The following is a 23,560-nucleotide window of genomic DNA, read 5'->3' as shown; positions in this document are numbered from 1 at the left end:
GATTGTCAGTTTGGAGACACATATCTGGAGAGGAGCCTGAGAGTATTTGCAGCCGGACCTCTGTCAGTAGCGCCAAGCAACACAGCCACAAATTGGAATGTGGTACAGCTCTGGGAAAGCAGCCAAGATTTAAATTAGACAATAACCTCTGCTCTCTCTATATTGCCTCTCTTTTCCAGCTGCAGGCCTGGCCATTTGTTTAATACAGTCAGCCCTGTAGTATATAATAGACTGATATATGAGTCTCTGCTCAGCATTTTGTGTTTTTCAGATTTATAGAGATTGAACAACGGTTCAGTTTGTGCTTACTGTGGGCTTATGGTAGGAATAACACAAAAGACACAAGTTGCGCAGCAACTTGGAAGGTTTTGTGACTGTACATACAGTACGGTTTTAAAATCTACGACTGGACTTAAAGGTCCCATTTTGTAAAAAGTGAGATTTCTATGTCTTTTTTTATCATTAAGCAGGTCTAAGTGCTACACAAATACTGTGAAAGTAATATAACATTTAATCCAAAGAGAAATACACACATATTCAAAAATGAGCTGTCAGGACTTCTGTACAGTTGTGATATCACAGCTATGCTATTTATAGGTAGAAAGTGCTGCCATAGTGTGGTTAGTTATTTCCCATCTGCAATGATGGTGCAGAGAGCGCAGATGTGGAAGACCTCGAAAAGCTGACCAATCAGAGCGGACTGGGTTTTTTCAGGCCTAAAGAGATAGGCACTAAAACGGAGCATTTCAGGTAAATACAGTCGTATGAGATGACAGTATGGGAAAAGGAATGTTCTTTCTAAACACTAAAGCATGTAAACATGTTAGAAAACCAAAATACGTAAATAAGTATGAACCTGAAAATTAGCATAATATGGGATCTTTATGATTCTTTCTGTTTAACAGGGAACTGGAGGAAACAAACAATTGTTTATTTTATTGGTATTTGTGCTTTGTGCTTATTTTTATTTTTACACTATTGTTTTATAGCATTGATGCAGAAGCTGCGATCTTAATCAAGTTGTACTTGAATGAAAATTAATTTAACTGTATTTTTAAGGTGTATCGTGATAATTTCCAATACCTTTTTCAAATGCCATAGCCAATAGAAATATAATCTTTTAATTCTTTATTTATTTCTTATTTCTGTTTTTTTTACATTATTAAATATAAAATGAACTTGAAATATGTGAAACAAAACCGAGCTAGCAACTAGATGTCCAAAAGGATGCCGTACTATGCATTAAGGCTTTTACTGATTTGAATACCCTGATTTTGTTGCCTTCAACATTTGGATTTAAATACATGTTATTGTATCATTTAAACCCTTTTCTGTCATTACCAGATAAGAAATAGAGGATTGTGTAGAGTCCATCACTAAAAGCTCTTGACTGTGCACATTCCCAAAGCCGGTTATAATGAGTGTATTAGCCAGTAATGGTAATACAGGGAATAGAAAAATGCATCTGTGCTGCTAGAGCAATAAGAGAGGACTCAACTCCCAGCAGCCTTCTGTAGAGCTTTATGTGAATCCAAGTACCAGAGCTCATAGCAGTCTGACAAACCAAGAGAAGTAGCACAAACACCACCATTAACCAAAAACAAACACATTTCCAGTGTCAGAAAGCTGTTTTTCTCCTGTATGACATTTAACCATGTAATGTTAAGTTATTAGCTTCCTTAACCCCACAGCAGCCTTTTGCGCAATAGTGAAGAATGGCAAGCAGACCAGAGTAAGCTTGGTTAAAATCCACACCTCTGATACCATCTTGAGTTGGAGTTGCTTCAAAGCTGCTGAGAGTAAACAGCCTTGAGACATGGCTTAGCAGTAAAAGCAAGACAACACTACCAAGCCAAGCCTTTCTCATGTTGCTTCCTCAAGAGCTGTGTGTCCATGCAACAGCAGCCATTGTGAGAAAGCTACACCATGTTTCTGAGGCCCTCTCCATTGCCTAAGCTCCTTTGTGGCTGTGGGCCAATGGCTTTGCACCCCGCCAGATCAAAGATGGAACCCCATTTAGCTTGTGCTTTCTTTGAGGATTTGCTCTTGAGAGTACAGAGCAGACTCAACAGCTAGAAAAAATGGGATGTTGGATGTTGACCTGCATAGAATTGAGACTTCTGGGCTCAGGCTATGGATCCATTATGACAAACGCTAAGACCATCTTTGTTTTGGCAGCATTTGAAAGTCCTAAACCTAAGAGAAAACATAGCTATGGTAAACCTCAGTGTATTTTAGTTCCATTGTGTAACATGGTGTAGGATGTGGCCATGCTACCAAAGTATTGGTGTTAAAGTGTTAAAGTATTGTCACTGTCCAGCCTAAAAATCAACATCTACTCATAAACCTGATGACATAGATGGCTAGGATGCTAGAATTTAAAAATATATCACTGATGAAGAGTTGTCTTATTCCTAGCTACACTAGCAGTGTGGCTGCTAGCATGGCTATAATTGTGCTTCTAAATTAGGAGACCCATTATTAAATTACAATATATAGCTGACAAATGACTTTGGTATTGTATTCTCTTTCATTCAATGCAACAGCCAACGTAGTATAGCACTTTTGTGTTCCAACATGCATAGAAGTGTGCTTTAAAAATATACAGCATGTGTTTTAACCTGTCATAAAATGCAAGTGGATTCCAACAATGCAGTGTGTTCCTTTATTGTGATTGACATCTTTTCTGCCTTAACTAATGTATGTACTGATGCAGTAAATTCAGCTAATCTCATTTTCAAATACTTTAAAAGAAATGCAAAGATCTTACAAATGCTGTTTCACACTGGTCTATTTGTGTTTCCATGTTATCACTCTTGTGCACTGCGTCTTTGCTAAATATAAATTTAGCCCCAAGGAACATGCTGAATGCACAAACTATAGCTCGCCTTTTACTGTCTTTCAACACTGCCGTAATGACTGGGTAGCTTGAAAAAACATAATACATATTTGCTGAGCTGTGAAATCGCTTCAAGTTTTTCCTTTATTTTGATAGTTAAGCTTGTCATTTTGGTTGGATATGCAAACTTGGTTTTATGCCCCGTGACTGTACCATGTAGAGTAATTTAAAGAAAAGAGACTCTGCTTTTTGGTTTGCTCAGTACAACCTCCATCTATAATTTCTTGCTCACATATTTTAGAGACCTTAGTGAAGACATCTTCCAAAAGTTAAAGGTCCAAATTTCAACATGAATCCGAAATGTGTTTTATGATCAAACACTTATCAAAAGTAGAATCCTGTTAGAGCCGATTCCCAATCATTTTGCAACATGGAAAAATGGCCTTTGGGGCACGATTGATATCTCCGCAAGGGTTAAAACTATTCCTCAAGCTTTGTGTTTACAAGGCAAAGCAATCTGTCATGACACTAGTTCAGACCACAGTGGTCAGTGTGGTGTAAGAGAGGAGATATCAGCACACAGCCTGAACAAAACTGTCATCAGCATGATTCAGATCCCAGATAAGACCTAGACTTTTTCTCACACCAGATCCATTATACTACTGTGCTGGTAGGCAGGCAGAGGAAGAGTGAGATGCTTACAATGAACTTACCCTCAATGCTACCTTGTGTAGTTGAGGACTAGGAGTCCTAATGTGCAAAGACAGTGCTGGACTGGGGAAGTAACGATTTTAGCTTTAAACTGAATTACCAATCGATTCGACCTGCAGATCAGAACATAGGTTGCTAGCCGACTGCGTGGACATGCTGTGTTGAGGAGTTGTTTTACAAATTGACTTCTGCACACATAGGAGGAAATACATCTGCATATGTCTGTTCGGCGCTGCATGCGTGCTGGCCTGCTGGGCGTGAATAGGCCTTGTGATCACCAGAGAACCAGCTGCAAAGTGTTTATGCTGAATCGGGTTGTAAATGAGCATGTATTCGGTGAGGAGGACATCAGAAGATAACTTTTCCAGAGGACTGACTACGTTTGCAGGGAAGAAAACAGTGCTGCTACTTTGAGTCTCTGATCCCCTTCACTTAATGAAAGAGAGTCCTGGTGGTAGGCTGAGCTTTAAAGGAAATTGTATAAAATAATACACGGCAAATTACAGCGGGTTTCTCAGGATTGGAGGTTGAGTTTTAACTGTGGTGTTTTTGCTGTGTTTTATGGAGACCACTGGAGAACATATTAGCACAAGTGTCATGTTCCAGAGAACACATGCTAGGCTGTGATTACTGAGCTCAAGCTGAACTGTAAAATCGCTTGTCAGCAGTTGATATGTTTCTGGAAAAGCCTGGGCTCTTGATTGAATTAGTTTGGTGGTTTTCAGTGGTGAGGAAGAATGTGTCAAATGTGGTCACCTGCTGGCAGACAGCACTGATATTGTGACTTTTTGATTGCACTTTAAAAACCAAGGAACAGTCTTCTTAAGGGGATTTGAAAAAGCAGATTTATCTCATTTTTATTATTTTCAATGAAAAAAAATCATATGCCATCTTGCATCATTTACCAGTATTTATTGATTTCATTTAATCAACAGTGACAAAGTAGTATCCAATGTTCAGATGAGAGTATGGACTAGTGCGTGTTTATTTTCCATTTGTATGCATGCAGAGATGGCAGCTGTGCTATCAGAGGCTCTTCAGACATGCATTCTGTGGAACTTGGTTGTCCAGTTCATGTTTACTGATAGGATCTGTGTGGTTACACCATCATATTGCAGGTGCTGGGGTCATGTTGGTGCAATATTGTGTTCACCCTGAGGTTGAAATAATTTTGTTTGCTATAATAGCTGTAAAACACCTTATTTCCCACTGGACATTCTTTCATACAAATATTCCTGCGCTGGGATTTAAAATGTGGAGGGAAAAAAATCAAGCATCAAAATTACACTGTCAGAAAAATAAAAAAACAAGCAGTATGCATGCGGTTGTTTGTAGTTTAGAGTCTGATTGTTACAGTTTTGTCTGATAATGAATACCTGAAGCTTTCGCAATGATTCAAATAATACCCTCGCAGTATTATCTTGACTAAGAAACCTGGAAATTCATATTCATCCCATTCACTGCAAGGTTGCTTGGTTTTCTGTCTGCCTGCGATCATGCAGACAGTGGAGTCTTTTCACGTTAGGATCAGGGCCCATGTAAGCTCTTAATTCTCTCCTGTTAAACAGTTATTGAAGAAATGTGCTGGTGGTGCTGAAAGAGAAATAAAAACACTGAGTGCCCAGTGTTTTCTCTGCCATGTAGCCATGTCTGGCTCTTAGTGTGACTCATATTACAGAGCACCTTTAACTGTGAATTCACTCTGTTAATAAAAGCCCTCTACCCCACAGCTACTTTAAAGCACCTTTTTTCTAGGGCTTCATGTTGGGTCCATTCTAGGAGTAGTAGTACTCCTTTTGGAGTGAGATGTTTCTTGAATGCATTTAACACCACTGCTTGAGCTGTTGCTATAGTGCTTCACTAAATATTTAAGACCAATTTATTGTGTTTTAAGAGCATTTATTTAGCAAAAAAAATGTCCCCACATTTTCATTTACATTACAACTCTGATTCCAAAGTACTTTTCCGTGCACACACACTGTTGTTTGGCTCTTCACATGGCAGCTCTCGTCTAGCTCGTCACATCACTTTAATTACAGAGCCTTCATTGTCTGCGCTGACCCAATTTAGCTGCGTGGTCCCTCCAATCACACTTAATTTCATCTGGCATTTGACTCAATCGTCACTGCTGCGAACATGAGCAGTGACTGCCTCCCCCCCCAAAAAATGAATTGGGAATTACAATAATAATCTCCACTCCCTGCTCTGGTCGTCTGCCGGGGCCTCCGGTGCAGACATGGTGCAGTTTTTAATGGTGAGGATTGATACCAGTGGCTGGGGACATTTCTTGGGATGTTAGTCACAGTTCTCAGAGGAGATATGGAACTGCTCTTAAAGGGCCCTAAAAACAAATGAAAACATCACTCAGAGACGGAACACAGGGAGCTTCACTCCACTAATTAGCACTTGGACTTAACTTGATTGTGCTTTTTCTAATGGAGCTAATGTAACTTGCCTAATGTCATTGCTTACGGTATATATTTCAACTATACCTCACAGTGAGGCGTTTGTTTTAATGACATGTTGCTTCCTGGTTTATGAACACTTAGGGCGCACTCACACTGTCCGTCCGTACCGTGCCCCATGCTTTAGGGTACTTGTCCCTCTCCCCCCGCAGCCCAGACCCGTTTGTACTCACACTGCCTGGGCCTCGGCGCGAATGCTTCTTGCCGGCCTATATGTCATCACGCCGTAACACGTCACACGTCACACGTCACACGCATTGATTGACGTCATCGCGATGCGTCGCTTTGTTTACAAAAGTGCGCTGTCTTTTGGTCACATAATGGAAAGCAGCGCAGAAAACATGGTAACGTTTTTGGCTTTGTGGTTTTTCTGACCAAATCTGCATTAAAGACTCCACCTCCACATCACACCAACGTGAACCTTTCGCCGCCATTGTTTTAAATGGCCGCGCATGGTCCGTCCGTCTTTCAAGTTCATGGTCAGTCCGAACAGGTGCACATAAAATGACGTCAGAACCGCCGTTCGGTTGCACTCACACTGGTCAAACGAACTAGACTTTAGCCGTGAAACTTACTTGGGCACGGTACAGATGGACAGTGTGAGTGAGCCCTTACACGCTCGTGAAGTAAGTTGTTATCACAGTGAACCAGTGATGTGCAAGATGGCAGATCATTGAGTTAAAATGTGTGACCAAGAAGTGCCACCCAGAGCTCTGCACCAAACCTGAACCTGAGACAAAACTACTCCATTCTCAGACACATTTTGCAGCTTGTGTTTCTTTCACACAACAGGCAGGAAAGTATACAAGTATCTATATTAAAAGTAGTATAAATATTTCAGATCTGGCTGTATTCCTCTGGGGTTTTCCTGAATTCTCAGAACTATTTACAAAGAAGAGCAGTTGTCTGCTCACTCTTAAAAATCGTATTCACATCCAGAGAGACACAGGGACAGAAGAAACAGAGACGGCACTGCACAAAGCCCTATCTCCCCCCACAATCAGAACAATGTTCCTAGTGCTTGAATAGAGAAGGATATCTCTGAGACTTCAATTTGTTATCTTAAAGAAGAAGAGGGACGGAGTAACACTTCCAAGATAAGCCCAGCAAAAGGTTAATTACCAGCCGAGTGGCTGACGTAACCCAGCCATGTCATGTCTCAAAGTTACACACAGCTGGGAAGTGAACGAGTGCTAGCTATTGACAGATGTTTCATGTAAACATGCAAACATGTAAAAGCCCAGCGCTCCAGTCAGTTATAGTTTAGTGGGACAACTCAAGGTAAGATGGCACCAGAGGCCTAGACAGCACAAACCACCTGCTTCAGCAACTGCTAGCAGAGCTTGTGGCTCCCCTTCTCATTGGTGCGTAATACTGTTAACATTGCTGATGATTCGCCACTCTCTCTCCAGGGCATAGACTAATTAATGGATACCCCTGCAGTTGATTAGCAGCAGTTCTTACATTAATTACATTGGCATACTAACCACTCAGAAGAAAAGGAGAAGTGGAGAAAATCACAAAGGGCTAGAAAATATATTAATGCACTTCTCTGTTCGCTCTGAACTTAATTTGTTTCCACAATTGTTTGCCTTCTGCAAGGATAAGAATCCATTTTTACTCTCTCCCTCAATCCATTGGAGTTCTTCGTCTCTCATAACGTTTTAAGAGAGTGACTTTGTAATAAACACACAAAAGAGATCACTGCCGAGCTTTGTTGAAAATGTGTTCTAAGTGCAGCCTCATGAAGACGCAAACACGCTCTGACTCTTTCTCCTCTGTACTGTGTAGGCTGGGTTTTGCACTCCTCACTCACAGAGAGGTGCATTGTGCTCCTGGGCCCAGCTGCTAGCCCATAATTCTTCATTCTATGTCCCATTGTTCCTACCTGTCAGCGTGGTTGTGTCTCCAAAGAAAGGAAGTGGCTGCCATTTTGCCAGCAGGCTACGTGTGGGTTAGGAGGGTGGGGCATGTTGTGAAAACATGTTATTTCTTACCAAAGTACAGGGTTTTAATAGCTTGTCAACTGTCTGAGACACTAATGTGTCTTTAAAGTGTGGCACACGTGTTATTACTCTGATATCAATACCGATATTAGCAGGTAAAATACACTTTTATTTGTTGCATTAAAAGAGGATGGATCCAAAATACATGTTGACATCTGATTCTTAATGAAAATAAATATATATCCAAACCATGTTGGTGAGATGCACTGTAAAACCAAGCTCCCATTAACCAAAAATGTACTCAAGCCGTATTAAAAACACTCTCTGCCTCCTTATTTCCCCTCAGTATCTCCCCTCCCATAGTTTATTTGAAGTTAATAACCTGCCACTGCATCTTGATACTTGGCTTTGTGATGCAAACATATCCTTAATTGCCATCCCATATGAGCTGAATAGCCAGACCAGATTCTCATTACCCTGGTTTGAATTGGCCTGGGCCTCTCACATGCCTCTCGTCATGTCACAATAATGGCAGAGTGGCAAAATGCGCCCGCGCAGGTAGAGAATAGGGGTTAACTCAATGTGTAAACATTCAGAGGCAAGTGTGACAGTCTGTTTGAATGACAGATGTCCAATATCAAAGGGGAGAGCTCGAGTTGCACTCAATGTTATCTGGACACTAGTAGGCTGATTGTGTTTTTTGTGTTAATTTGCAGTTCCAGAATAACAACAACTACATGAATATGGCGGAGGCGAACGGTGCACTGCTCGCTGCTGGGGATGTGAGTATACTTAACTTTTTTCCTATTAAAACTCTCATTTGAACACGGTGAATTCAACCAAGCAAAACCTACTTTCCAATACAAATGCAGTAAAGTACAGTGGAACAAATGTCTCTTATCTGACTTGGCAACATCTAAATATATTTTTCATTTAGTTTGGCCTTTTTATAGGTGTCATGTATATAAATGATTCGTGATTTAGTATTTAGGTAAATAAGTAAACGCCAATATCTAAAGCATAAGCTCTGTATTTCACACTGTAATGCCCTCTAAAACATCCATTCATCGTGTTGCCTGTCTTGAGAGCCACAAAAGACAATACGTTTACAGAAGGATGACCTAGGTTCACCCATTATTGCCTCATAGTAACTTCTGAGAGCTGATGCTGATGTGATCTTACTGTCTTGACCGCACACTGTAAGATAAAGCTGAGGTTATAAACACCTGTTTTCTTCTCCTTTTCAAAGACATAATGAAGGAGCCCAGAGAGATTGTATAGTTCTGTCACATTCTATCTGCTACAAAAAGTGAAATGTCACCAACAATCTAAGGGCGTGATCACATTATCCTTTTGGCCGCGGCCAAAACCGGTTTTTCAGCTAAAGTCTAGTACCTTTAAGTAGTGTGAGCGCACCCGCTCTGCGCTCAACTGGGGCCAGCTGGGCCGCCACGGCCCGCTTGAAATAGGTGGGCTTTAGCGGAGCCGTTTGCACATGTACGAGCACGAGCGTGCGCACGTGTACGCGCACGAGCACGAGCCCTACGGCAGTAGCGTTATGTCCGCCTGTTCGGACATGTAAATAGAAGGACGGACCATGCGCGGACATTTAACAACAACAACAATGGCGGTGAAAGGTTCATGTTGGTGTGATGCGGAGGTGGAGTGTTTACTGCAGATTTGGTCGGATGAAAATATTCAAAAACAGTCGACAAGACGCACAAAAACTGTCTGTGGAAAGATTTGTAAACAAAGCCACACACACGCGATCAATGCGTGTGACGTGTTACGGCTTGAAGGCGTATGGACAGCAAGAAGTATTGGCCGAGGCCCTGGTAGTGTGAGTACAAACGGGGCTGGGGCGCGGGGGGGAGAGGGAGGGGGGACAAGTACCCTAAAGTCCGGGTCTCGGTCCGGGAGGATAGTGTGAGCGCGCCCTAAGTATGTGGAGCTGCTGGATGGACTCTGTGTACTGTTGCTTTGAAAGAAAGAAGAGAACAGTTGTTTCTCTGGAGGTACATAACTGCCTCTCTGAGCCATAGTAGTCCTAACAGTGTGCTAAATTTACCAGTTCTATTCCCCCTCCACCCACTCCACTGCCCTGTCATTAGAGACAAGTGCACCAAAAATACCCGTCATCCTCTGTGGTTCAAATGGGCCAATCTCATCCAGTTTAGCAGGGGAGATTGATCTGGCTTCAAAACCCACAGCAAAGCACCATTACACGGCTCCAAAATAGTGAGATAGATGCCACCGTTAACCTCATTGTTTTCATTCAAGTCACTTGGGCTGTTGGGATGCAACTCAGACGGAAGTGTTTTGAGTGTGTGACCCCATGTCCATAAAGTGGCTGCTTCAGAAAGCCACAGAGTTTTATGGAAGAAGTTTAATTTTCCTTTGCATTTACGCTGAGTGGCCGCATCCTCTGTATTCACTGGCTGCTGAGGCCCGTTCAGCCCCCAGCTGTGAGTGCCCACTGTGGCAGTCAGGGAACTGGGGGGATGGGCTTTGGAAAGAGGGGGGCTCCTTGATAAAAACAGCCTACCTCATTTGCATTTCGTCAAAAGGAACAACTGTTTCCAGTGTTAGGGCACAGATGGTATTGTGTTGGAGCAAGAGAGAAGAAGTCTTAAGCATAGTTTTTTTCTTTTCTTTTTGCCAAAGTGTTGTTTGTTGCAACCTTAGCTAAAGTAAGATTAATGTTTATATTTCACACCATCTCCACTGTAATGCTTTATTAATCGACTTAATGTGTCTGCCTTGGGCTGAGGGTGCAGGGAGAAAGGAAGTGTCCATTATGAGGACTCGATGATGAACAGCTAACTTTGGCAGCAGGCTAAATTTATTCCTCCATATTTGCTATTGTTATCAAATCAAACCAAAGGGTAATTGCATACAAATATGTGACCCCTTGTATTTTATGAAGATTCTTTATGCATAGCTCAAAATAGGACTTAAAAAAAATATCATTAGCTTTGAGTTATTAATTAGATGCAGGTGCACTAACTTTTGGTCGGTAGGTTCAGTTGTTATAGCGCTAACTTGAAATTGTAAAGTCATACATACATTTCTAAATGTTTTCTCTATTACAACCATCAAACTGTATCTCTCTTTTACTGCTTTTTCCTTGAATGTTACAGCTTGACTCGTTCTTTATTGGTTTTCTTTATAAAGAGCGAGGCAATAGTACGTTTTTGGACCTGTACACCTTAGTAGAGGTTCTAAGTGAGCTAACATGACAAACAGGGCTTCCTGCATCTTCCATGATGTTTAAATAGCCATGCTACCTTCAATAGGGATAGCAAATTTTAATTCACTCAATGCGGATTTTTCAAAATGGCAGCCCACGGAACCATGCTGTACATTACTTACATACACTACACCATATAATTGATAGAGTTGTGAGTTTATTTTTTAACGCGGCAAACACAAGCTCCTTCTTTGCTACTCCACTGCGTGAGACGGAGAAAAGGCACAAGGGGAAGAACGCAGCAGAGTACACGTGCAGTGCTTATATATATATATATATATGTGTGTGTGTTTATATATATATATATATATATATACAGTGGGTACAGAAAGTATTCAGACCCCCTTAAATTTTTTACTCTTTGTTAAATTGCAGCCATGTGCTAAAATCATTTAAGTTCATTTTTTTCCTCATTAATGTACACACAGCACCCCATATTGACAGAAAAACACAGAATTGTAGACATTTTTACAGATTTATTAAAAAAGAAAAACTGAAATATCACATGGACATAAGTATTCAGACCCTTTGCTCAGTATTGAGTGGAAGCACCCTTTTGAGCTAATACAGCCGTGAGTCTTCTTGGGAATGATGCAACTAGTTTTTCACACCTGGATTTGGGGATCCTCTGCCATTCCTCCTTGCAGATCCTCTCCAGTTCTGTCAGGTTGGATGGTGAACGTTGGTGGACAGCCATTTTGAGGTCTCTCCAGAGATGCTCAATTGGGTTCAAGTCAGGGCTCTGGCTGGGCCATTCAAGAACAGTCACAGAGTTGTTCCGAAGCCACTCCTTCGTCATTTTAGCTGTGTGCTTAGGGTCATTGTCTTGTTGGAAGGTGAACCGTCGGCCCAGTCTGAGGTCCATAGCACTCTGGAAAAGGTTTTCGTCCAGGATATCTCTGTACTTGGCCGCATTCGTCTTTCCTTCAATTGCAACCAGTCGTCCTGTCCCTGCAGCTGCAAAACACCCCCACAGCATGATGCTCCCACCACCACACTTGACTGTAGGGATGGTGTTGGGCAGGTGATGAGCGGTGCCTGGTTTTCTCCACACATACCGCTTAGAATTAAGGCCAAAAAGTTCCATCTTTGTCTCATCAGACCAGAGAATCTTATTTATCATAGTCTGGGAGTCCTTCATGTGTTTTTTGGCAAATTCTATGCGGGCTTTCATGTGTCTTACTCTGAGGAGAGGCTTCCGTCGGGCCACTCTGCCATAAAGCCCTGACTGGTGGAGGGCTGCAGTGATGGTTGACTTTCTTGAACTTTCTCCCATCTCCTCACTGCATCTCTGGAGTTCAGCCACTGTGATCTTTGGGTTCTTCTTTACCTCTCTCACCAAGGCTCTTCTCCCCCGATTGCTCAGTTTGGTTGGACGGCCAGCTCTTGGAAGAGTTCTTGTCATCCCATACGTCTTCCATTTAAGGATTATGGAGGCCACTGTGCTCTTGGGAACTTTAAGTGCAGCAGAAATTTTTTTGTATCCATGGCCAGATCTGTGCCTTGCCACAATTCTGTCTCTGAGCTCTTCAGGCAGTTCCTTCGACCTCATGATTCTCATCTGCTCTGACATGCACTGTGAGCTGTAAGGTCTTATATAGACAGGTGTGTGGCTTCCTTAATCAAGTCCAATCATTAGAATTAAACACAGCTGGACTCCAATGAAGGTGTAGAACCATCTCATGGATGATCAGAAGAAATGGACAGTACCTGATGTAAATATACAAGTGTCACAGCAAAGGGTCTGAATACTTATGTTCATGTGATATTTCAGTTTTTCTTTTTTAATAAATCTGTAAAAATGTCTACAATTCTGTGTTTTTCTGTCAATATGGGGTGCTGTGTGTACATTAAAAGGAAAAAAAATGAACTTAAATGATTTTAGCACATGGCTGCAATTTAACAAAGAGTAAAAAATTTAAGGGGGTCTGAATACTTTCCGTACCCACTGTATATACATATAATATATATATAAATATGTATATGCATATACATATATATACACATACACACATATACATGTATTTGTGTATATAGATGTGTGTGTATATATATATATATATATATATATAAATAAACATAAAAATCAGTCTGCAGCTAGTCTTTTGAACCACTCTTTGAAAGAAACGGTTAAATGAGATCCGGCTCCCTTCAAAGAGCCGAAAATCCCATCTCTAGTAATTGATGAAGTGCAGACGTACCTCTGTTTGGTTGCCAATGAAAGGATCCAGAGTGTTTCGTTGGAGGTGATGTCACGGTAGTTCCACGCAGCAGTGCTATGCCGATCCTGCCTACACCGAGGGGGTCCCATCCGCAATGTGGCCATACCATGAAAAAGTGGCGTTACAGTCACATCACAACACGTAACAAATTTTCTGGGTTTCCTGCAGTAGTATCGGAACTTCCATTTTGTCCCTGAGAAAGTTTGTAAGTTGTCAAGCTGGTGAAATTTGACTGCTTGAACAACAGTTGACAGCTTTTGTAGCCCTTTTTGTTTTTTAACCTGTTCTTTGACGTGATTGCAATGTGAGTGTCCTGTTTCACCTATCATTTAGTGAGTCTGTGTAACTTTTGCTAACAGCTGCCACTGTGGCCACAGATGACAATTTTACTTTAATGGTAAATGTTAAAACATAGTGTAACAGTAATACAAGTAGAGTTATAAAGTCAGTTAACTGACCGTCTAAGCAATACCTATCCAAAGTCTGCTAACATTGGCCACCATAAACTACTGGTCATGTACTAGGCGGACTGAGAGTGTAGCAGCAAAGAAAGAAAGAAGAATAATGTTACACTTTAATATACTATTTATAGCGACAGTTTGTTGTCTGTGGTGAGAATTTTGTTGCTGTTGGGGCTTTGACTCTTAACTCCAAGTAGATGATTGTTCACAATTGTTACCACAAATGTCTTGAAACAAAATGGAAACTTGTTTGCATCCAGTTGCCATTTATCTGCACAAAGCATACTGTATATTTAAAATTACAGCATGTATTATGTTTGTGGCAGGTTGCTTTCACATTAGAACAGTAGACCTGTATTTTCTGTTTAAATGGCTGGTGTATCATTTACCTTATGCACTTAGAGGATGAGATAAGATGACCTTGGTGTGCCTGGTAAAGCATACATCCTAGCAGTGAAAGCTTGACTGCGTCCCTCAGGGAAAAGGATACTGCACACTGAGATTGTGTTCCACTCAGATGTATCACTTTACTTTCCCAATCAAATTAGAGACGTGTAATGAACTATAAATATGTAGAAATGGACTACAGATGATCCAAATTTGAAATAATGTTGATTAGGGGTGCCATGGTTGATGTTGTCATTTGAGTAGCTGCACTCTGCCTGTCTAGATATTTGAAACGGGATCCTCAATCCTGCCTCTATTGATTCTAAGGCCTATTATATGCAGTAATTGCTTGCTGCTACCTTTAACAAGTCTTGGTTATTGCATCTGTGAATTGCATTACTACGTTTATTGAAGGGCTGGGACTATTGCCCGAAAAGCTTTCTCTTGCTCTTTGTCCTGATATTGAAAGAGCACCATGGCAGCACAAGGATAAAATATTGGAAAGGGAAATTCACTGATACACATCTCTAGTCAACTCCCTGTATATTTATATTGTTGTGAACATTTTAGTGTTTCATTTATTAGATATAGTTACAATGAAGCATCACTGTTTAAAACAAGATTTTGCACTAAATTGATGGCAATGCTGGTCGGGCGGTATGTCCACTACTTTGGACCAGACTGAAATAGCTCAATTATTGTATGTCAATTTTGTATTGACATTAATGTTCCTCAGAGGATGAAGTCTGAAGTTCCTCTAGCGCCACAATAAGGTTCTCCTCATCCAGTGCCTCCAGGATATTAAAGATACATTTTCACTTATCCTTTGAAATATGTCAACATCTAACAGATTCATGGTTCCCAGATGATGAACAGTATATGACTCTGGTGAACTTGTTTTCTCTAGTGCCACCATGAGTTTCCAGCCTCAGCTGTTCACTACAGCTGTTTTCAGTGCTTATTATCAAATGTTATCATGCTAACATACTAACTAAGATGGTGAACATGGTAAACATTTTAACTGCTGAACATCAGCATGTTATCATTGACAGCTGATGGTAGTATTTAGCTCAAAGCACTTCTGTGAACATACGCCCCTAGTGTGGCTGTAGATCATTTTGTCTCAGTATTTGGTAACATCTTTTTGCATTTGCTGTAATGTATTCACTGCTGTTCACTGGATATTCTTAACAATTAGCTATGAATTGTTTATCACTACAAACTAGATAGGCTTAACCCCAGTATTTGATTTTTTTTCAGGCAGAATATAATAACTGCTGAGGATGATTTGCAGTACAGTATAGTTTGGCCAAGATTTACCACTGAGAGCTGGAGGTTTCCCAAACACCTACTCGGGATGCTCATGTTGGGTACATCAAGCCCTGCACTCATACCACTGGACCTTGTAGCTGCCAGTGGAAAGGCGCACACACACTACTCACTCTCTGTTGTGCTGTCTCCTGCCCACCCTTTAAATGTACATGCCTGCACATCCCAACCCAGCCTTTGGCTTGGCACTTGGCTCTGCTGAGCCATTCGTAACAATTTAAATGGATAATCAGGCTGGTGATGCAAAAAAAGTGGATTGTGCATCTTTTAATCTCCGATCAGAGCCCTCTAAGCTGCTCCTGGTACAGAATTAGACTGGCTTTATGTGAAATGACACTAGACAGTGTGCAACACCGTAACACTCTGTGGGTTCCAGTAAAAATCTGGCTTCTCTTCCCCAGGGAGAGGGCCTTTTTTTTAGCAGACAGCTGACATCTTCCAAACCCCCCACCCCCTACCCCCAAATGAGACACAAACGCCATGTCTCCATTATCAGTGCCCCTGGTGCAGATGTTAATTTGTATAATCATTAACAAAAAGAGGTGATGCACACAAGCACGTCTGTGATACTGATCTTGATCTATCTTCCCTCCCCCACAGTATTTTATGTCCTTTGCTTCCATTCTGTTTAGCAGACACTAAACACCAGCACCCCTTTCCTCCATGTACATGTCTGTGTTTTGTTTAAAGGTCACAGTCATGCTTGTGCTGCTCTCATACAAAACAGAGTTCACCTACCAACCTTCTTTTTGACATCTCAAATCTCTCGGTTGGCTCTCTAACTAGGCCACATTTCACCACCCTATAGGATCCAGTGGCCTATATACACTGGAGATCAAAATCATAGAACAACTAATAAATACTTTAATTTTTTTATTTATTCTGAAACACTGTTGTTTAGAATTTAATAGAATACCGAACTGTGGAAGAGACTGAAGAAGAATGGACCAAGATCAAACCAGAGCAGTGTGAGAAACTAGTGATGTCCTGTAGGCGTGTATGTGCTGAAATCATTCAAAGCAAGGGCCTCTACCCTTCCTATTCATTTTTTAATCCTATATCCCTGAGAAAATATTGTTTATTTTTTCCACAAAATAAAGGTTTTGTTGAATTGCCTTAGTTATTTAAAAAATAAACAAAAAACATGTTGGTATAGCAGTGGTATAGCCACAGGGGGTATTCTATCAAATTCTGAATAGTAAAAAAATAACAGTATTTCAGAATAAATCAAGTATTTATAATTTGTTCTCTAATTTTGATCACTAGTATAGTTCTGCCCTGATTTACTTTACAAGGTGTAAGGTAACACAAGATATACTTAGATCAGCAAATAGTATCCATGGTAAAGCCAAAGCAAACACATTTGAGTGATTTGTTTGCTTCCACAAAAGCATTCATACAAGGGCTTATGTGGTTAATGTAGTATTACAGTGTGTGTAGTGTGATTGACTCTACCGGACAAGGCATTACCAAGTTAGAGCTGATAGTCTTCTTTCAGAGAGATTATAATAGTTTGCTTGTGTTTTCAAATTGCTACATGATATGATACAGATGAGGCTTAGTCCAAGCCAAGGCTGGTGTTGAGGTTTACCATAATCCACAGGGGTCTAATAAGATGAATGAAGACCCTGATGATGAATCTTTGATTCTTCCCATGTGCTACTGGAACTTTTTGTCCATAACTCATGACAGTTTGTTTTTTTTGGTTTTTTTTTGCTTTTTTTTATAAACAGTCTGCATTTTTGATTTGCATGAGGATGAACAGGCATTACTGTGAACTAAGTTCTCGAGGTTTTGTAAGTGGAAGCATAATATGACAGCAGAGGACTGGAGAGTAAATGGTTTCCACTGAAGGTGCTTGTGATTTATTCTGCACTCTGCGAGCCAGAGGCCAGAACTGTGATGAATATGACCTTCGCTCCTTTTGAAAGGAGAACTGATTCTGTAGCCGTGAAACAAGCACTGAAAAGTGAAGCAGTGGTAGGGAGCAGGAAGAGAGAAAGAAAAGGAAGAAATGAAAACTCTATTTGCTGCCTCTACCACTGGAATTCATCAGTGCTTGTCAAGACAGCTGCCCTGAGTAGGCAATGAATTAGTTTCAAGTGTCTGTGTGCTAAAGCAAGCAAGGGGAACATTAATACTCCCTAATCAACGGCTGTGTTGGCATATTCTCTCCATTGTCTTCCTTCTGTTATTCTATCCTCTACCGGAGACAGAAAGACAGAAGGGGAAGACTGAGAAGACATGCCTGGTTAGCTTTTTTGTTGACCACAATGAGCTTTGTTGGCATCTCATGCTGCTCTTAGTATCAAGTTTGAGGTTGATAGAACGTTGATTCCTATGGACTGGACTCCTATAGCACAAGCCATGCAATGATGCTTTATGTGCCTAAATGTAATGTTTTCACATTTTGTTAAGAGGGAGTCAACAGAGAGTGAGAATAACTGGCTCCCCTGGGGTTTATGTCAGAAAGTGAGGGGTGATCATCTCCAGGACTCACAATTCTGTTGATAATGAAATGCAGGTGTGTGAAAGGGGAAATTGGCATGCGGGAGACTCACATGTGCCTTTTTCGAATTGGTATAAATGACTATTTACTTCTTTTTTTTAAAAAATAGCTGATAAGGTTACTGGATGCAGGTCTTGCGTGTCTGCTTCGTGCTCTGCTCCATGCTCTGCCGTCCGTCAACACCCACTGGCTGCGTTTGTGGTGTGCAGCTGTCCAGCGTAGGACCCACGAGATCAGGCAAATTCACATATGATCGTGACATATAACAGGATGTAGATTCTATAAACAGAACCACAAAACCAACAACAGTTTGTTTCCATCCAGAGAAGTAGAAGGGAAACAACTGAGCCCCTTTTTTTGTGTGGATTATTGTGATTCTACTATGGATCAGTACAATATTGTGAGCTTGGTGTATTTTATTTTGAAATTAACGAGATGTTTTATTTTGTTTCTCTGCAACGACTTCCTGTCCCACATGATCTGCTCTGTGCTGAATTGCTCTGGCATCCGGCAAAAATAGAAGCCCTGTGTATCTGCTCCGGAGGGCTCCGGATCGGCGGAGTTGTGAGGGAGTCGGTGGAAGCACAAACATTGACTATAATTGAAACCTATCAGCTATCCACATCTAGTAGAATTTATCAGTTAAATATTACCACAGAAGTGTGCCAAGGCCAAAAAAGTAGTACTTGAGATAAACCTGAAGCAGTTTTGTGTTCGATAGTAGCATCTTGATGCAAGCAGTGTGCAAAGTGCTCACAGTCAAAATCATGTCAGCAGCACAATAGCATGCTGTTTGTTCAGCTGTACATATGTCGGCCTGCAGTGTGGTCATTGTGAGGATAGGAATATATTGGCTTTTCAGAGAGTAGCTTAATGCAATGCGCAAATGAAAACAAGACCCAAGTAGGTGAACAGTCCCATCTTCAAGAAGGCACATAAGCAAATTAAGTGTGACCAAAAACTTTAATTCGAAAGGCAGGAGGATTAGGCTGTTTGATGAGCAGATTTAAGGGTGCAGGCAAGGGGAACAAAAAGAAACACTTCTGGCCAAGCGTAATAATCTTTGAAAATGTTCTTTAAACCCATCTCCCTGTGACGTGTATTTTCACTGCACTTCAACCCAACATCTTCCATCCCTAAGATTAAGGGCTTTTATCATGTATCCTCTCTCTCCCATGATTGCCGCTTGATATTTTTGCTTTTGACGTCTTCCTCCTCACTTGCCTTTTTTTTTTCTCTTTTTCCTCAAAGTGGACTTTAATAGGTTTAGGAAATGTTACATCTTAGTGCACTTACAGACAAGTGTATTACCACTCTACTAAAACACTCTCTCTCTTAAACAAAGTTGTCTGATTTAATCCCCTAAGGTTTCCTTCCAGCATGTTAGATAAGTCCCACCTCAGAGAATGTTTTCTGGCTGTTGTGTTTCCTGGATTTCATGGTTTTCACTCTTCTTTGCAGACTTTTCATACACCCAGCTTGGGAGATGAGGAGTTTGAGATTCCTCCCATTACACCTCCACCTGAGACGGAGTCTGGTCTGGGTCTTTCGGAAGTGGACTCACCTTTCCCAGCAATGCCGGAGCCCCCAGTTCCTCACAGGGGTCTCTTAATCCCTCAGTTCCCCCCTCAGAGCCTGGATCTGCCCTCTATTACCATCTCACGCAACATGATGGACCAGGAAGGGGTGTCTATCCACAATGGCCAACACGTGGTGAGCAGTGCTATGCATATACACCACTATTCAATTAAGAAAGCTTTATTTTCTGAAACTAGAGAAATGTTGTTCTCATCTGTCAACTGAAATCCTGCACCAGCGCTGCTACAGTGTATGCCCTACTTGTAGCTGCAGCTTCAGATACGTTTTTTGATGTTGTTTCCAAACTAAAGGATATGACTTATAAGTGTAGTCTACTGGACACCCCTGATACGAGCAAACAGTCCTTAAATGGGCACTTTTACTGAACTGGAATGTCACCTTCACAGTTTGTGTATGCCTCCTGTTGTCAGTGCATCTGGCACAGCATCTGGCCTGGTTTACAACACAGGAGGTATATGATCACATTGAGTAAATGTCATGATATTATGTTACTTACTGTGAGGATTCCTTTTAGAAAAAAAAGGCACACAGAGTATGGATGACCCCCTCTGTAAGGTGAGCAGATGTGCATAGATCACAGGTGTTTAAGTACAAAGCAGACTCAGTTCAGGAAGGACAGTGAAAATGGGACCCAAAAGTGCCACAGTTTCACATGCTCATATTTAATTCATGTTGCCTCCAGAAGCCTTTTTTTCTGTTGTAAATGCTGATGCATGCTTCTCTCCAATGTCATACGAGGTCTTCAGAAAAGACACATGCTTTGTTTGGAGTTTAGGATCAGCTTTGTCTTTGCGTTGTAGAAAATGACCCTTAAAAAAGGGCTTCATGAACCTATTTTCAGTTTAATCCTCCTTTCCCCTGATGCGGATGGTCTAACAGTGGATGAAATAATCATTCTCTTTATGTTGATACCGCTATGTGCTATAGATTGTGAGATTGTTGTCTTGAGGTGGAAGGCATTTTCAAATGCCACAATCATAGAAGCATTGAGGAGGAAAAATGGAAATGTCACTGGCTGACTAGTTGTCTTACAGACCTATTACAAAAATGGAAGATTCATTTAGGAGAAAAGAAAAGAAAGGACAAAGACATGAGTGGAAAGATGATGATATGATGCGGATTTTGCTTTGCAAACCCCCAAAAAACATGGCAAGGAGAAGAGGTTCCATGATCATTATAACTATGTGAATGAATTAAATATGTTTTAGACCCCCTGCCCTCCAGCACATTTGTTGAATCACACTGATATTAGAGATATTTATTTACATTCTATATGGAAAGGGGGCTATAAAGTGTTACAGCTCCTTTTCCTGCTTCCATGCTTCTGGCATGTAAAATAATTGTGGCTTTTAAAATATCTCCGCCGCATACAGTAAGTGGGCCCCAGAAGGCTTTTGCCTAAAGAATTTTCATTTCATGGTCAGTTAAGCTTTCTACATCTGGAAGAAACGGAACCTTGACACAATTACATTCCTGACTGTTCTCACGACTTGCTGGAGGATTAGATTTGATTCTCAAACATTATTCCTCTTTAACACCATTTGCATGGCTCATGTCTCTGATTGTGCAGAGACTCTATTAAAAACTGAGGGGAGAATGTGGGTTTCTGCTCCTTGCCTCGTGGCTTTGTCGTCGGCACACTACTCACTCCTTATCAGTCATCACACATTGTACTGCAGGAAGGATTGTGGTGGCCCTTCATTTTTTCTGTAAATGGGATTGATCCCCAAAAGTCTTGTGACAATGCCTATAGAAATTCTATTCATCTATGGTGTTATCTTTGCCTAGAAAAGAGAACGCAACTTTTAAATGAGATAAGTAACAGCACTGTTAGCAGCGCATTCTATATACAGAGACAATGATTTACGAAGGCCCTAAGAGGGGTGTTTTGTCATTTTGTCAGCACACTGATAAAGGAATGACAGCCTTATATACATGATTACATTTTGTGTTATTTGTTATGGCTGCAGGGGCAAACAAATAAACCGTGCACTATTGCAATTACATTTTTCATCAAGCCACCACGCTCATATTTCCCAAACACTTGTCTTGGTTTTCTTTCTGTATACAAGCTTACTAGTGGAGAACATTTAGTGTGTCTGGAAGCCTGTCTCTTATCAGAGCTTAATGAGATACCCAACTAGTGAATATACCTGGGCTATTTTCAAAAAAGCTTCTTCCATGTCATTGCATTGCCAAGTGTTCTGCTAATTCCTCTCCCCATAATGTTCAGCATATGTCTCGCAAAGTGGCCACAGATGCCGGGGCTCCTACAAAGAGAAATACATTTTCTCAGCTGCAATGTGCCTGGCAAGCCCTGAATCTGAAGTCATTATTTATTTAATCTGCTCTCCTAACAAGCTTCTGACTCTCATTTTTGTCTCCCAGCATGTGTCCTCCTGATTTGTGATTGAATCTCAATAGTGCCAAATAGTAGTGGAGTTAGAGCTGCCAGTATTGCTTTATTCACAATTTCTTCTCGATTTTCTCCCTGCTGCACAGCAAGGGTCTCTGGGTTCTATTTCAAAAAACACCTGGTGCCTTCACCACACTTTAGACTTTTCTTGACACATGTAGGCATGTACCGAAATTTCCTCCACGACTGGAATTGAAACTTACATGTTGTAAATTATGTTAAAATCAATATTTAGGAGATATGAGCCCTGCTGTCTTATTACGTTTACCACCATGTGGTGATGCTTTATATATTTTTCATTACCAACTCGCAGTTTCACATGTCATTAGCTTTACAGCTGCAAAGATATGTTAATGTGTAACACAAAATAGTGTTTGGACCACATGAATCATGTGAGATGAAAGTGAGGCTGAAAAAAAGGTTTGTAGTTTGTTGTTCACATGATTTGATATGCCTCGATATCGTGTAGATTGCCAGTGAGTATAATACCCTTGGTTTTGACTGGTCAAAAACCACTATATCCTGAATCAAATGGAAAATGTGGGTACTGTTGCAGAAAGCATGTTTTTCTACACTTCCCTCTTATCTCCCTCCCAAGCCAAGAAGCACTGACATGAGTTGTACATCAATTTAAGAGAGTGAATTTTTTTCTCTCGCTCCGTTTCTTTTTGCTTTTCTCCCTCGACAGACAGCTATTGTGACATATTGGGTCAGTCAGAAATGAAAGATATTCATGCAGGCATGCAATACTTGTAATGAAGTCTCAGCTTGACCTTCTGCATGATTGATTCTATAATTTACTTTTCTCAGGCAGCTCTCAAAATGAAATGATGTCATGTTGGACAAGTTTTAAATACCCATAATGCATCAGGAGAAATAGTGGAAAGGCGTATGGGTCAGTGGCTTTACCGGACCAGGGGGAGGGAACCTCACGGGGGGAGAGGGAGAGAGAGATTTGTTTTTAAGTGTGGGTTAGAGGTGGGGGAGATAGATGGACTGAGTTTGCACACGCCAGAGAGAGAAAGAGAGAGTAGTGTGTTTGACTGAGACAGGGCAAGGGAAAGAAAAACAATTTATCTCTATGCTATTATAGCCTTTACTGGCATTCAAAATTCCATTTTTCTCATTTGGCTTAAGCACAGACTTCAGCAGGTTGCTGAAAATGGAGGAAAAAAATAAAATGATGTACCCGTTTAGAAGGCGAGTAAAGGAATATGTGCAGAGCACTGATAAACTATCTTTAATAGGACTGACCTTTCATGCTGGCGAAAGTTACTGGGGGATTCATCCTTATAATTACCATATAGATGATTTTACCCCTCTCCTGCCATGGAACATTTCCAAGAGCTCTGGCATTGATTGAATGGAAATTGAACTTGTTAACATTCTTTTCAGCCTGTTACAGCTCAGTACATGTTGCCACTGT

The 23,560-nt window shown here is 41.0% G+C and overlaps 1 protein-coding gene across 1 annotated transcript in view; it reads left to right on the top strand.

Annotated features, from left to right (window-relative positions):
• Positions 1-23,560, top strand: part of tox3 (TOX high mobility group box family member 3) — a gene marked incomplete at its 3' end in the record, with an annotated part of 42,788 nt that overhangs the window by 13,537 nt on the left and 5,691 nt on the right. The window contains exons 2-3 of the mRNA XM_083916356.1: positions 8,678-8,743; positions 19,581-19,832. Coding sequence (XP_083772482.1) covers positions 8,678-8,743; positions 19,581-19,832 — 318 coding nt within the window. The remainder of the gene's footprint in view (positions 1-8,677; positions 8,744-19,580; positions 19,833-23,560) is intronic.

This window comes from Echiichthys vipera, assembly GCF_963691815.1.
Source record: "Echiichthys vipera genome assembly, chromosome: 1".
Classification (NCBI taxonomy): Eukaryota; Metazoa; Chordata; class Actinopteri; order Perciformes; family Trachinidae; genus Echiichthys; species Echiichthys vipera.
This window is presented reverse-complemented; position numbering and strand designations above follow the sequence as displayed.